A 16,956-nucleotide genomic window follows, 5' to 3' on the forward strand; every position below is an offset into this window, starting at 1 on the left:
TCGCTCGTAAACCAGTTCTCGCAGCTGAGTCTGTATACGTCATGTACGCGTTACACGTAGATCAACTTTTTTCAGTCGATCGCAAAGAACTTAAATTTATAGCCGCTTTTAAGAGTGGACTGCGCCCTAAGCAAACGTCGTAATATTACTAAAATTGTATCTTAAACAATCCAGAGGATTAACCCGCGAATGCGAGAGAGAAAGGGAGAAAGAGAATTGAGAGCTTTGCTTATTTAAGATTTTATTGCTCTGGTTCTTCTCCCTATAGATATAGAGTTATTTTTGGACTATCAGGCCATTAACCACGGCTACTTTGATCAATTCGAACATTTTTTCCGCTCGAAGTTAATTGACATATATAATTTTGTCATTTGCCAAGCTCAATTAACCAGGAGCTCTTTTTCATTAATTATTTGAAAACTAGGAGTTTTACTGTTTTCGTTGAAAAATTAATTGATTGGTGACAAAATTTGTAGTGGAAAAGTTCATTTATTGGTATCCTATACATCAAATTAACTTTCCAAATTTACTATGTAAACACATTATTTATTTGTTTATTAATATTTTAATTTAATATCTTATTACTTTATATTTTTAATTTATTCTGTAATAGTATTATTTGATAAATGTAATATTGTTATACACACATAAATAATATTATGTATGTAATGTAAGAAGTAAATATATCGACAAATTAAAATTGATGATGTGATAAAAAATTATATCCGGGAATTTTGTTCTCCGAATTAATGTAATGTTCTCCGAATGTAATCGGCGCACTAATCTTAAAAATATCTTAAATTTATAATATATCTTACGAAGTACACCGTGCAATTAGTACTGATTACATCAGTGAAGCACAGCAACTCACGCGTGGTATTTCTCCTTTTGAATACAGCTTAAACGCTTTCAACATCCGGAGCTTTGATAGCAAAGCAATCGAATCATGTTACAAATTGTATTACACGACTGAGACCGAAACCAATCCGATGTTCCAAGTTCAAAGACGATTTGTGCTTTTCTCAGCGTATTTATCAATGCTTACGTTTCACATGAAATAGTATAAGCTGTACTTATTTACTTTGCCACGAACACACATTGCAAAATATGTGTTTCTAGCTTCTTTTTGTTCGTAACAAGACTTAGTCATTATACAACACAAGTTGCAGATGTATACTTTTCAAATATTTCGCAGTTATTTCGATTTTCGAAAATTATATACTGCTTCCTAAGAGAGAAATAAAAAAAGCGTATAAATATTATAAACCGCATGCAGTTTTTTCTTACATAAAGAGATGTACATGTTAGCGAAATAAACTCTTTGTACTTCTATTTCCAAGATTTAGATTCCAATTATGAATTCTGCCGTATAAACATTAGGAATTAGGAAATTGAAAAAGTATCCGGGCTAATAAATCCGGGACTCCATAGCTTACAAAAGGATTTAGTCGACATAGTCCGGAGTTCTTAAGAAAAACTGGGTAACCATATTAATCGAGAGAGGGATCGCGAAACGCAGTCGCGTGAACTTTCTTAATCCATTTAAAACTCCGGTGTTTTTCACCCAGGAGCACGTTTCCGAATTGTAATTTTGGACTCGTTGCAACACGATGTTATTAATGGCGAAAGAGAAAAAAAACCTGCAGAAAAGCAATGAATCGTAGAGATTAAAAGTGCTCGTGCAGCGGCTGAAATACGCAACAAGTGGAGACGATCGTATTAGCATTTATAATACTGTCACTATTACGTAAAATGGGAGACTGGGAGATATACTAAAACAAACGAATTGTGTTTTTCTTGCTAATTTCCGACTTCAACCAGCGAAGGATGCTTAGTATGTGCATAACGTTACTCAACGATGAAAACGTAGCTTTTACACATGCAATTTTTCCGCAAAAAAAATAGACGAGTTTACGAAACTTTTTTTATGCATCGCGTACCGCTGCAATAAGTTATATGATCGCAAATGCGAATTAAAGCCGAGGGCTTATTGTAAACCCATAAAAACCAGCGTTGAATACATCCGCGATTATTTTCGCCGATTTTCGCTTCCGTTCCACTTATATATCGAAACAGTCCGAAAAGCTTTTATACATCCTCGAGAATTACTTTATGCAAAAGTAATTTTAAAATCGTTTGCCACTATAGCTAAAAATTGCTCTTGTTACAGAGATTTCATTTTTTTAATGTAAACATAATATTATATACATATTACGATAAATTTCTTTGTATAATTACATGTAAATATCTAAGATGTCTTAAAACATCTTTAATTTAAAAAATGACAAAGAAAGCCGTCACTTATTATAATTTTCCAATTTTCAACGTCATATATCTTTCATGAATCTTAAATTGAAATTATTTTAAAATTGAAATTAACTAATTATAATTTTATTTAGTTTTATATTTTAGCTTGCAAGAAATCTCCTTTTTTAAATAATTTATAAATTAAAAGTAAGTTATTGTGGCGTTTTCACATTTTCGCTGATTCGGTTACTCGCAATATTTCACATTAATGTACATGAGCATATATGTATAAAGTTATATAACTGCAAAAACATAATATAACCATTTCGATGATGAAATATACAATATTGACATTATCATTTAGCATTTAATACAACGTGTATTTCGCTAAATAATACAATATCTGTTTATTAGGATAAATATATCAAGTTTCGTCGATTAGGCTTTTATACTAACATCAAATTCGCCATTGAATTTGTTATTAAAATAAGAATCGCAAATTTAGACCTTTACTTTGCGGAAACAGTCTAAAAATATAAAATTACAGTGAAAAAAAATTACATGTGAAGAGATGCAAATATATTTGCAATAGATGCAAATATATTTTCTTATTCTAAAGCATACCCATGGTTCGCAATTTTGTGTGTGCAAACTTCAAATCAGCTTTTCTTAAATATTCATATTACATATTCTTTTGGTTGAATTTATGTTTATCATGTAATAATCACGCAACTTAAAATAATGATGGTATGTAAAGGGAATTTGGGAGGATACGTGGAAAAAAATATGAAAAATAAAAAAGTACTTTTTTCCTCATTATATTTTTTCCATCTACCTTTGTATATACGTTTCTCTTCTCTATGTCCACGATAAATTTGCAACATGTAATCTTTGCGAATATGAAGTTTTTATTGTGCTTAAAAACATTTTTGTACGAACTCCGTAAATAACCATATTTGTAACAGTTTGAAGGCAAATATTTTTACTATGAAGATCTGAAAAGTCATAGCAGAATATTTCGCGTCGCTGAACGCGAAGAACGACATAATGCAATCATCACTTTTAAACGAGTTTCTCGATCTTACGCGAGACGAACAAATATGGCAACAGTATTTTGACAGGATAACATGTAACTGTTTCGAAGTCTCCCAGATTTCTCGTTCTCTGTTCATAAGTCAATGTCTTGACGATTGATCGTCAATTCCAAATCTGAACGGATTAATAATTAAACTCACGTCAAAGCTAATACATATTTTTTATTGAATTTTAGACAGTTTTTAATCATGTAAAATGTAAATAATTTGATATTATAGAAGAGCAGAATATGTGTATAACGTAGTACATTATTTCTTCTCTATTTACTTAGTTACTGATATATCTATTACTTTATTTGTCAATTAGGAAATAATAATTTTGTTTAGGAAATAATAATAACATTGTTTAGGGAATCCAGAATGATAACGAAATGTTGACGGAATTTTGTGTTACGATTTAAATAAAAATAATAAAAAATAATTATTGATATTTTACAATGCAAAGATTGTAATGTTATAATCTGTTCCAAATTGTTGAACGGGTCAAAAAGAATTTGCGAGTATTCACTTAATTATTACATTTCTACCATATTTTCTATTAAAGGGTTAAAAAGATCGTCGCTCTTTACGCAGGTGCAGAGGCGCGTCGAGATAAATGGTGGCACGCAATTATCGAAATCACATTTCTCCGGGTATTTGAGGAAACTCGATCCTATTCTATCGTTCGCACGCGAAAATCGAGTTCGATTCCGTGTAAAGGGCTCGTATAAAGTGCTAGACAGCTAGAACAAGAAAAAAGCATGATATTTTGTTTCACGGCGTGGGAAAGCGAGCGTACGGAGGTCGGAGACACTCGTTATTCTTCTTCACTTGTTTTCATAAAACGCGATAGAGGACAATAACTTTTCCAACACTTCACAATTTTGCAAAGAAAATTGTTTGTATATGCAGTATTTGTATTGCAGTAATTTATAACTATTAAGTAAAATAGGTGCATCTGTGCAAATTAAAGGTATAAAGATATTTATTTTCAATATAATCTAGAACAAATTTTGTAGAAATTAAGTTTACATTATAATATGAATTTTTTAGCAGCAATTTTGTATTTTAATCTGAATAGGTTTTAGATATTTTTTAAATAGAAAACTAGAAAAGAGCACGTTATTGATCGTTAGCTAATGAATAATTACTTCAATAATTTTAAATAAATTAATCGATAAGCAAATAATTAACTTAGAAAATAGATGATATAAAAGTATTTTGTATTATTTTGCGTACTTATATTTAAAAAATTCCCATTTATATTGAATCTGCGTTTAAATGAAACAATCATACTCACATTGGATTGGATTACCAAAATTTATCTATATTAGCAATTATTTTAATCCTAGATAGAGCTCGCAATAAAATTTTTAAGAAATTAAGTACAACTTTTTAATTGTATTAATCTAAAAAACCCACATTAGAACATTTAACCAGAGCGACTCCTTTTTTATTGAAATTTTTATTATAAAAGAACAATATAAAAAAATCTAGCCTGTATCATAATCTTTCTTAAGAATTTAAGGATCTAACTTCGTTTACGAAATTAAGAATTATAAGATATTAAAGATATAAAGTATCTATTTGTTGTATATTCTTGTTTATTTGTATGGAAAAAAAACTTACAAGCTATAACAATCATTTAGCAATAAACACTTTGGGAAGAAACCTTTTCCTATGCAGTGATATACTTTAAATTGACGCGAAATGAAGTGTTGTTCTCGTAAAAGTATTCTTTTTTTTAGATGGTTGACACGTACGTACTGTGACGTATAGTTCGTGCTGTAGTAACTTTATCAGAGTGATACAGAAGTGCCTATTCAGAAAGCTATTTTTTAATTGCGCAAATAATGAACCTTTGCAAGTCCACTTCTATTTTCAAACGTTCACACTATACAATTTACACGACACACATTTACGTACTACGCGTAAGACCATTTGTGATAAGAACAGAGAGAAAATATAGGTAAAAAACTAATAAAGATAAACTACGATATTTTTAAAGCTGTTAGAAACAAACTTTGTTATATTGATAGTGGTTTTCAATAAAACTACAGTGATACTGATAAAACACAGCTCTTCACATTTCAGGTTTAGTGCAATCTATGAGATAAAAATTCACAACTATTTTTGTATGTTGACAGCTCGTTTAAAAACGAAGCTGCATATTGACATATCGATAGAATACTCTAAACATTTTAATCTATGAGATATAAAAATATATTTTTAAATCTGTGATTTAATTTTTCTACAATTCTAATAACTTCTTATTAGGCTGATCAGCTTTAAGGCGTAATTTATATGAACATTATACAAATAATTATTACAAGGATATAGTTACAATGTGTAATTACTTAATTTCAAGATGAACAATAGTTTTAACGATACGAAGCTTTTTGTCATACGCATCTGTCTTTACTAAGTTACGACACGATTAAGTGACTTTAGGGAAGCCACTTAAGCACGTCTTAGCTTAGTACATACGATGTATCATCAATGTATCGCACAAACTGCAATCCGTCTTTATCTCATCAGCCTACGTCGTGCTCTTGATTTATTACCGCGAAGAGTACTTCCACTCTGAGCTGTTCTTGAATTATTGAACTGCAAACATGGAATAAACTCCGTTCGCTTCGCTGCCTTCTTCCTCTTCTGTCCGCTTACTACCGCGAGTCGACTTCGCCGAAGTCACAGTTTCGTCACAGAATCAAATTACGAAGTGAAATAAAGTGCGTTTTCGTTTTTTTTTTTTTCCGATTGATTGCAGTCCGATGATCTGGGTGTCGCAGTATCGCGAAATGAGGATGACGAGTCACGGCGTCGCGCACGATGTCATTGCTAACGTCGGGAGAGATCAGCAGGTGGCGAATCAGGTGAATCGCGTGCCAGTGTGCCTTACGCAGGCCGACACGGTCGCCAGCGTGACGTTCTTCCTGCTGCTGGTGTTGCTCTTCTTCGTCGCGCCATTCGTGATACTCGTGGTACTGTATTCGTTTATCGTGAGTCACCTGATCCGCGACTCGTCGACGACGTCCGGCGGCACCAGCGACTCGTATCACAGCCGGGCCAGGCGGCAGGTGGTGTACATGCTGCTGACGGTAGTCGTGAGCTTCTTCGTGTGCCTCTCGCCCTATCGGCTCCTCATCTTCTACATCGTGATAGCGCCCGCCGAGCAGATAGCCGCGATCGATTACGACACGTTCTTCTGTCTGCTCAATTTCTGCAGGATCATGTTCTATTTGAATAGCGCCAGCAATCCGATACTGTACAATTTAATGAGTAGCAAGTTTAGACGGGGTTTCCTGAAACTGTGCGGTTTTGAGAGCGAGAGGATCACGCACAGGAGCATGGTCAGCGGCGTGAGGAGAGTCGCGGCGAATCAGCAGGAGGACCTAAATCAGGAAGAGAACTTTTTATGATCGGACGATATTCGACGATATTAACACATAATGCGGCAACTGTGATTCACAATACCTACGTACGAAGAAATAAACGACCAATGACACATTAGTTAGAACATTAGATAAAAAATTATTTTTTATCTATTTTTTTTCCAAAATCGGAGAATTATACTTAATCCGATATGCATGTTAAAAAAGAATGTGGAAATATTGAGAAAAAGTGCACGCAGTGCAAAAGAATATGAAGATATTGAAAAATTATACTTGCTATAAAAAAATGTTGGAAGTATCGGAAAATTATACTTACTGTAACAAGGGACATAGGAGCAATGGACTTACAATTATGCTTACGTAATTAAAGAAACATGGAGATATCGAAAAAACTAAAATTTTTTTATAGATGAATAATGGAAGCATTGAGAAATAATGATTTATGTTCCTACCTTTGTACTAGATTATCGGAAGAAACGTTGAATAAAGAGAAGCAAGATGTTGTGCTAATGGTTGAGACTTGTACACGAGAAATCTTCTGTGACATTGTGTGAAATATTAAACTTTGCAAAACTCTCGTGAAAGTCACGTCCGAGAATCAGAATGATCCACGTGGATGCGCTCGAAAAGTTTAAATGTGATTTCATTATCAGTATTGCAGGCGATAAAAAATAGATACGAATCTGTCCAAACTGTAGCAAATGTTACATGAGTATTTCTTATATTTTTTTTCTGACGCAAAGATACATGGAAATTATCGTGAACATCCTGTGTGTCAAATGATTTTACCATCCTCTTCCCGCAGCTTTGATCATAAGTTTTAGAAATTGTTAACATACTATTTTGTTGAATATGTAGTTTGCATAACAGACATTTATTTTGCGCCAAGATATTTTTCGCAAGATGTTGCAAGCTATGTTTTAGAAATTCTTGAAACCCTACTTGTCAGGCGACATTCACATTATGGTAATTTACTGGAGCTTCGCTATAATGATAAATGTATACGCGCGTATACCCGCAATAATCGATCTCTGTCTTTTAACACGTTCTAGTCCCATACTGCTTATGGTGACCTACGAGATAGAAGAGAATGTCGACGGTACGTTCGTACCTACTTGTACAACACCGGCTTCGACGACCTGGATGACGGGCTTTATCCTGACGACGATCCTCGTGTTCTTCGTGATCCCTCTGCTGATCCTAATAGTCCTATATACAGTGATTGCCAGACACCTGATGGCGAATCCGGCGATAAGTCGCGGACCGGCGAACAATCTGCTCAAGTATCGCAAACAGGTGGTTATGATGTTAGCCACGGTGGTGCTGTGCTTCTTCCTGTGCTTGCTGCCCTTCAAAGCCCTCACCCTCTGGATCATCATCGTGCCGCCCAAGATGGTCGTCTCGCTCGGCATAGAAGGCTACTATAGCCTCCTGTACTTCTGCAGAGTAATGCTGTACCTGAACTCGGCGATCAATCCGATTCTCTACAATTTAATGTCGACCAAATTCAGGGAGGGCTTCCTCAAGTTGTGCGGCCTGGGACCCGCCAAGAGGAAGAAGAAGAAAACGTCGGAGCGTACGGGCACTTACACAACCGGCTCGACCAATTGCAGCAGCAGCCACTCGGACTTCTGGCGAAGACACAGCAGTAACAGGAGCTGCAACGTGAAGGTACCATGCAACGACCACGCGTCCGCGGACAAACAAATCAGATTGCCTTTATTCACGGCCGTCGTGGCCGGAGATATCGTTAAGAAGAAGCAAGAGAGTTACGTTTAAATACCGTTTAATCCCTCAATTTATTAGATCAATCTATATTAATTATATTTCTCGAGCCTTTCGTTTTTGTATCATCTTGTAGAACTATCACTGAATTTTTTAAATCACTGTTTATCCGGGCAACTGAATATTTTTATTGAGTATTCTGATGCAGTGTTCAATTTAGCAAGCGTAATTCGTTAAAAGTTCGAACACAGATCGATGAATTATACAATAATAAGCTGGTTTTTTTCTCTTGCCTCTCTATACGTACTAGCTCCCTTTTTGTTGTATTTTATTATAATGTTACGATAGGATCTCAACACAATTGGATTATTAAGTAGACATAATTATAATTTATTAATATTTAATAATTAAATATAAAATATTTAAATGCTTTGTAGCAATAGCTAAAAAATAACTGTTAACTGAATGTTTACTAAATGTTACTATGTCAATGTTAACTTAGACACGATTTACAAGTCCAAACGAGATTAGAGTACAATAATTATATTAGACACCTGCAATGTCAAGATTGCGATACTTTAGTTCCTTGATTTTATACGTGATACCTTATATATTCGTCGTATATTTATGTAAGCTACGTACACGGTAAGTAGAAACAGTTCTTCCAAGAAACTCACGTAGAAATGGCGAGAGGCGAGATGTTTTTATACGCAAATCTTTCGTTCCTAAACGCTTTAATTATTATAAATTTAATGTAGATTCAATTAAACAAACAAGTATACGAGAGAGAACCGAGTATGAAACGAAACTGCAAATAACGGAATTATCTTTAGTGATTTTTTGCTTTTTTCGCATTAATTAACATTGAGATTATTTTATTATATTTTAGGGATCAGAAATTTGCTATTCCGCCGATGGAATCAGCGATAAAATCCGACGACAGAAGCAGGATATTGTTAAAAGTCGGCACAAAAGCGAAAACAAAATCGCAAATTTTGTACATAAATCAGAAATTAATTGAATTTTGAGAGACACACCTTGTTATTGAACGTGGTATGGTAGGTATTTTCTACGATGCTGGCATCTCAGAAGAAATACTTTTTAACGAGAATTAGATGCGATGTACAATTTAGAGGTTTAAATGCAATGTACAATTTCTTTTCAAAGCTATCACATACTAATGCAAAGTAGCAGATTTTACGCGAAGCATTTGAGAAACTTGTAAGAAGCTTCTGTGCAATTGTTATAGAAATAGTCATATAAAATGTTATAAGAATTTTCGTCTTTTAACATTCACTGTCTTTCTAGTAAAGTAAGACTGACATAAATATGACATGATTAATATTTTCATTGTTGAGTTGACGATAATATAATTTAATGCACATAACGTAATCGCTTCAAAGGATTACATTGCCATTAGTGCCATTTTTTTTTAGATAAGTATGTTTTAATTAAAAAATTAATGCACAAATTTTTGCGATAATTTAAATATTTATTGTTATTTATTACAATATATTACAAGAATTATACTATTTATAAAATGGAACTTTTATATTATTATTAGGTATATATTGCATTATTAGATGAATATTTGCCAACTTTGCCAACATTATATTTTTATGCTCACAATATAAACTTTGCCAATTATATTTTGTGCTCATAAAAAACAATAATTTATTGATAAAATTAATGAATATCTAGTAGTTATAAAAATATTGAAATTTAGTATCGGTAAACATGTACATTCATGGTAAATAGATTATCAAAATTATGTTGATATATCAAATATTACAGAAAATATTAATATCTGTGTATGACACTTAATCTATTAAATTGATTCTGCTATAATGCGCATATTATGTATATAGAACAGAGATGATGTTTAGTTGAGCAGCGGTATCCGAACATTATTGGTTAGGTCTAATAGTATAAATATAAATAAGATACAAATATAAGAGATATCTAAATTAAATATATGTTTAATTGGTGCTCATTATTCTCTGCTGAACCATCTCTGCTCAAACATATGTATTATCGTATTAAAAACAATATACTTGTAAAATCTTGTATACAATAAGTAACTCAGAAATTCCCAATTTTCTCTCATTAGTGAATTTTTATATTCAACGTCATTACGAAGATTAATTGCGAAGCATCAATTAATATATAAATTATTTTTGTTGAATGCCAAATACATTAGATTGATAATTAAAATTCGATTAAAATATTCATCAGAACAAACTTTAATTTAATTTCACTATAAATTTCGTTTGCAATCGAATTTGCTTAATTTCCGATATCAATTAACTATGGGATTAACTTTCTTAGTAAACGTTTGCGTGAGAGAAAACATCTTCTATTTCATCAAGAAATTCATTCCAGAAGAACTGAGAGAAAATGCATGTACTCTCACCACAAATGTACTAGAAGAAGTTTCTTTAATGCAAATTAATATTATCTTAAATACGCGTATTCGCATGTTAACAATTCTCTCGCAATTCGAAAAGTTTGACAAACTTAATTTTGTTTAAGAAGACCACAGAATATTATCTTACAAAGCAGACATGTGAAACGTTCAGATATATTTTATTGAAATAGTAATAGTTAATTAAACTAAGCAGTTTACAATGTTTACATGTTATTACATAATATAAACTGTTAATTTCAATGGCAATCTGAACCAATTTTCAAAAATATTAATATGCACGCATTATGTACTAATTCATATGTTGGTATCATCTCTTACTTTTACCAAATATAATGCTCTTAAGATAAGCTGCTCATGTACTATTAGAATAATTGAGAGCAATATGTTCTCGATAATATAATAATCAATTAATTGAGAGAGAAGAAAATTTTGAGAGAATTGTAACGAAATTCTCGCGATTAATTTTTACCAAATGAAAATACAACGTGCCATGCATGATTATAAATTGTCCTGATTGTACAACTGCGTTTATTCTTATTTATTCATAATTACTAAGGCATTGTTAAATTATTATAAGTTAATGAGATGTCGTTGTGTGCAATTTGTTATTATATCTTCTATAGGAACGTAGATCGCAAATAAGGCACTTTGATTTCTTAAAAGAGTATGATTATAAAAATATGATTTTGTAAATATCTTGTACAATACAAAGATTGTTTTCATTAACTATTTCAGATGTTTATTTCAACGATATATCAATCTTTTAACAAAAACAATCCATTGCTACAACTATGACCAGTATTTTATCTCTTAAAAAGATAAAATAATCTAATCTAATAAGATAATCTACAAAGATAAGATTATCTTAATAATATCCAGAGGTTAGATATTATTAGGATAATTATATAAGAGGATTATTATATTATCTTAGAAACTCCGTACATAATTCGATCTATTCGCGTCCATTCGTCACGTGTTGCGTTTTACAAAAATGATATCGTTCGCCAAATTGTCCGGATGATTCACGAAACTGTAAACGTAGTATCCCCGATGGTCCATCATATCGATCAGGTACTTTCGCCCTTTTGCATTGTGTATGTACTCCACAGAGAGGGCCTAAAATGCACATGTATGTATATCTCGTGATCATCGTGCCGCAGAAATAATTACGTTCCGTTTCCAGGAGAACACGAGACGCGAGATGCGGGTACACAGGGTGTGTATAATCTCGCATCAGTCGCGCAAACAGACACGTGGAGATGTCAGATGGACCGAGGCAAGGGCCGTACCTTTATATCCACCTCGTTAAACGGTATCGTTTCTAATACGTCGATCTCGTTGCCTTCAATGTCGAGGCTGAAATAATCGACCGTTTTGACTCCCAGCGCGGCGATATAAAGTGTCAATGGAAGGCACTGCACGCGGATATGCTCGCCCGTGTAAGCTACATCGAGCGTGTTTTCCGCAGGCGCGTTTTCCGTCGTATTCTCGGGCTCGTGCAAACGACCTATGTTCCTGGCCATGAGAAAGGATGCCTGCAATTTCGAGAGACCCGTCAGACTTTTCCAAGTTCTCGATAATGTCAGTCTAATCGAGCGCCGAACCGAAAGTTGGTGCTCGGGTTTCGCGACAGTTGTCTCAAAGTCGCCGCTAACGATGACAAATCATCGATCGTTATTCCTTACCACCGTGGGGCTCTTAGTGACGCTGAGGCACGTCGGCGAGAGATAGGCCTTTCTGTTTTTTTGCAGCATCTTCGTGAAATTGATGGGATCCGCTTCGATCAGGAGACCCGACCATCCATTAAATCGCTCCAGAAACAATGTGTTGCTGCGCATTTCCCCATCGTACGCGCCACACTCTATGAAAAATCCATTTTTCTGTAGAGAGCAATAAATTAAATTCGGTATTTATTAATTAATACGCTAAGGATCGATCGAGCATTCGTTATTGTGCATTCGTTGAATCGCTTATTCTTGAGAAACACGAATTTATTTCTTGCATTTTCCATGAAATTGTGATAACCGTTTTACTACCGTGTCGTTGAAAATTTCGCGTATCACAGTTGATTGTCCCATTGACGGATCTTCCACATCTGGTTCCTGTAACTCATATGGCTCATCTGGATCATGATTCCATATCATCCAATTTTGTTGAATATCGGTCAATAAATCGTGAAAGGCTTCTGGGCTCAAGGCGGATATATTCTTTTTGTTGTACCATTTTTCACCTAAATAGTAATTATTATTATTTTAAAAAACTCATTTTTGGTATAACTAGAAGAAATATGAATTACAAACTATACGCGCAATGAAATATTATTTTTATAATATATATATCTTATTCGGTTATACAATATTACTATTCGGGATAAAACAATTCATGCCATTATTTTTATACAAAGCAAAATAGGAACTGAATTTAAATATTGCAGGCAGTCTTATATTCTTTTATTAAAATATTCATTTTTCTTAGTTTTAGAATAATAATGTGAATCTAAAATAGATTTCTACTTGAAATAATATCCACATGATATTTAAAAATGAGAGAACTCTGCATCTACAAGAGAAAAATAATTTTCTCCGACTTATTGCTAGAACAAATAATTAAAACGTCCACACAGCTCAATTACCTGCTCGGTTACCATATCTGGGTTATCGGAACTTTAGTCAAATATATTCCTTGAAAAGTGGAATTTTCTCAGATAAAACAACAAAGTAAGACTGCACAATCTTATACAATATATCCAGTTACACATATCTATATATTTATAATAAAACAATAAAAATATATGTAAAAAAAATATATGTCTATATCATAATACATGCATGAACAAAAATTATTTTTCTTTATACTTCCAAAATTCTGCTATTGATAAACGTCAATCAATGTCAAAATTTGAAATTTTATTTGTAATGATAGACACGGCTTTTATTTATTACCTTGTGTTTTAAATACATTGTTAGTAATTCTCAATATTACCATTTTACAAGGTTGTTATTTGCGTAATTTAAGCCCGTGTAGAATAACGTGCTGTACCTTCGATCATCACGTGATATGAATGCTATATGCTCGGATCGCATTTCGCTAATTATATTTAATACGAGTGCCGTGGTCCAGTAAGAGACTAACAATAGGTAGCATGTGAGTTATGCAATTATAATTTACAATTACAATTTTCCAATGTTTAAATACGATTTTCTCGAAACGGAAATTTCTATAAAAACAAATATTATTCTACCTTTTTGACTAATTTTTTTCTCGTACGTTAGTTCTTTTCCCGGTTGCATTATCGATAGAAAATTACTTTTGAAAATCCTTTTGAGGCGTCATCGTGTGCCGTTTGTTACATATATAAAACTCATTCGCCAAAGCGATAAAGATCACAAAACGCACACGTCTTATTACGTTTTTATTAAGTATAATGTCTGGAATGAATTAGAAACGATTAGAACTACTTACCGTTGGAGAAGTTGTACCACGTATGCAGCACTGCAACAGCGAAATAAAAGGACTATATTGCTACTGCCTTTACAAGAAAAGAAGTAAATTTGGAGGGAATTCTCACCTGTTTGATAGAGGTCAGCGGGTACATCATCCAGGTACGTATCGCGTACCGTTGTGTTATTCTCGATAGACGGGTGCCTCGTGAGAAGCACGATGCAAACGACGCACGAAATTAACGCAATCAGAAAAATCCACTTTCGGCGCGAACAGTAATTTGATATTTGCCTGTGATAGTTATGCATATTGGTAATTATACGCGTTAACTGGCATCTCACCGAGAAATGTTAAGGAGCGGTGACGAGGCGTCGCGTCGTTCTTCCACGTAGCCACGAACGAGGATTCGACAAGAGGTCATGAGTTTTTGCTTACGCGCGGCTTATCGTCAATTTTTAAACATCGTTTACCGCGTTGCAAACTTTCCGTCGAGAGAAAGAACTAACAACGACATACAATCGTTTACAGTTATATTCAATAAGCTAAAGGTTTTGCATCTTTTGCGCCACTCGGTGTACATTAAATATAGCGATCGCAAAAGATTCCCGTGGTTCCCGTTTCTTTGACAAAATTTTAAATCATTTCATTTGCTTACGTAACGCTGTAGTTGACCTTCGGAATTACGTGAAATTGAAGAGCGGATTATGGAATGTATGGAATTAATTTCGACCTAAAACCTGTTGCGCATTGCTGAGCGTACAGTAATACGTGTGGTAATTATCAGATAAGAGTATTAAGTTCTGTCTATAGAATTTAAGTCTGCCTTTTTTACGTTAAAATCGACCTTCGCGGAGATTGAATGGAATTTGAAAAATGAGGCACGAAAGTATAGACTCTGGACTGACAGACAACCGGAAGATCGTTAACGCAGCACCCGTGAAATGTCCATAATAATGCGGTACGTTATACATACAGGTGATGGAAAAATATGGTGCATACAGATACAGCAAATTTTTTTTCCGAAAATTATATGGTCCTTTTCCTCTCGGATATAAATATGAATTCTACATTAGACATTTAACATGTTTCTAAGATAGAAAATTAACGACTAATGCTAAATGCTTATCGAAAATCAGCAAGCCTGGATAAAAATCATAAACAGAGATAAAAGGCTGATCGAGGTTTTACAAACAAAACGAATCGATCGATTAAAATAACTCAGTATTCAATCCAGAAGACAAAATTACATAAGCTTTTCATTAATATATATTTTATACAGCTATAAAATGAATAAGTCACGCAACAGTATCTATTCATATTTTAATAAAGTGCATCATGCATTTCGGATTATCTCCATTATTTGCCTTCCGCATTTACTCGGTATAATCAAAAGTATAATGTATAACTTTTAACTTTTTCTCGGACAGACTTAAAAGTGCTTTTAAGCGACGTTGTTCGCGGATTCTGTCAAAGAGTGATTAACGCAACATGTTTCCGCTACGTCTTTCGAAACTTCCGTTTTGCTCCTGCCAGGATTGCCATTGGATTGTCAATCACTGTTCATCCGGGCGGTCTCGGGAGTACTTCTGTCGAAGTTATTTCTCTTACACGCGCTGATCAGTTTAGCAGGCACAAGTCCGTCAAAGGGTTAAATTCCAAAGCGACTGACAGAACGCTCGCGTAATACACAAGGAAACTTCTCGTGGCACAACGTACGCGCGCGTATACGGCAAGCTCGAAGTTGCAGTGAACCAGAAGAATGCATCGCGCGGCTTCGACACGCGAAGTAAATTTAGCACGGGCGTTTACGCGAGCGCGTCGTGTCACGGTTCGCGAGGCAACGGCGAACGAAACGGCGCGGCGCGGGCCGTTCGCAAATGCTGATGACGCCTTCGGACATCACCGAAATGAAATACGCGGAAAAGAGCGAAAGGCTCGCCGCTCGCTGCCGTATCCCGGCCACGAATATCATCGAGTGCCGTCGACACTGAGCTTGAAGATGCTCTTTGAAACAAGTCGATCTGTGGGTGTGTGCGGGTATGTAGTGTGTGAATGTATGTTTATACAGGGTGTCCCAAAAATAAACGAGTTTAATTTAAATCCTCGATGGACGATTCGCCTGACAGCTGATTACGACAGACGTATAGAATCCATTCGAGTTTAGTAGTGGGACTTTCTATCTGTAGGCTATTAACTTCTAGATTAGAATTTGAGAGATGCCTACGAATTTCTCTTTCCTTCTAAGGCTGGGGCTACACTATGCGCGTTTTCGCGAATCGTGCATTTGTATACCATGTGTGCTTAGCACGAATGGCATACAAATGCACGATTCGCGAATCTGATTCGCGATAACGCGCATAGTGTAGCCCAAGCATAAGAATATGTTATATAGTTAAAAAGAGAAAAGAAAATATATTTATCAAATACAAATAAACAATATTTATTCTTTTTTTTTATATCTATATATGCACATTTACAGTAAGTTTTTCATGGATGCTGTATAATTAAAAAATTTTAGTCAGACTTGTAGGGGAGGGAAAACATATAATGAATGCCTTGATAATTAACATTTCTTTAACCAGAAACGAATTCGGCACCCACCAGTTAATTATTGATAACAAATTTAAAAAGTTTAGCAATCGATTTT

At 34.2% G+C, this 16,956-nt stretch overlaps 2 protein-coding genes across 5 annotated transcripts in view; one reads left to right on the top strand and one right to left on the bottom strand.

Annotated features, from left to right (window-relative positions):
• Ethr (ecdysis triggering hormone receptor) overlaps window positions 1-10,178 on the top strand; it is a 45,096-nt gene extending 34,918 nt beyond the window's left edge. For 3 of the 4 annotated variants that reach the window (XM_071700844.1, XM_071700852.1, XM_071700857.1), the window contains 2 exons: window positions 7,768-8,386; window positions 9,330-10,178. In XM_071700844.1, the coding sequence (XP_071556945.1) occupies window positions 7,768-8,386; window positions 9,330-9,461 (751 nt within the window). In that variant the 3' untranslated portion in view covers window positions 9,462-10,178. Of the gene's footprint in view, window positions 1-6,090; window positions 7,480-7,767; window positions 8,387-9,329 lie in introns of those variants that run through there. The other variant, XM_071700866.1, reaches the window with a different exon arrangement.
• A 70-nt stretch (window positions 10,179-10,248) lies between these two features.
• Window positions 10,249-16,292, bottom strand: LOC139769671 (uncharacterized). Its single transcript, XM_071700938.1, is given in 7 exon segments — window positions 10,249-11,984; window positions 12,158-12,403; window positions 12,554-12,748; window positions 12,905-13,098; window positions 14,331-14,360; window positions 14,437-14,611; window positions 14,613-16,292. Coding segments are annotated over 7 exon segments (1,020 nt in total). The 5' UTR covers window positions 14,646-16,292; the 3' UTR covers window positions 10,249-11,837.
• Window positions 16,293-16,956: the final 664 nt, after the last annotated feature.

The sequence above is a fragment of the Temnothorax nylanderi genome, unplaced genomic scaffold (assembly GCF_030848795.1).
Source record: "Temnothorax nylanderi isolate EJ_2023f unplaced genomic scaffold, tnyl_v1.0 TNYL_tig0002_pilon, whole genome shotgun sequence".
Lineage (NCBI taxonomy): Eukaryota > Metazoa > Arthropoda > Insecta > Hymenoptera > Formicidae > Temnothorax > Temnothorax nylanderi.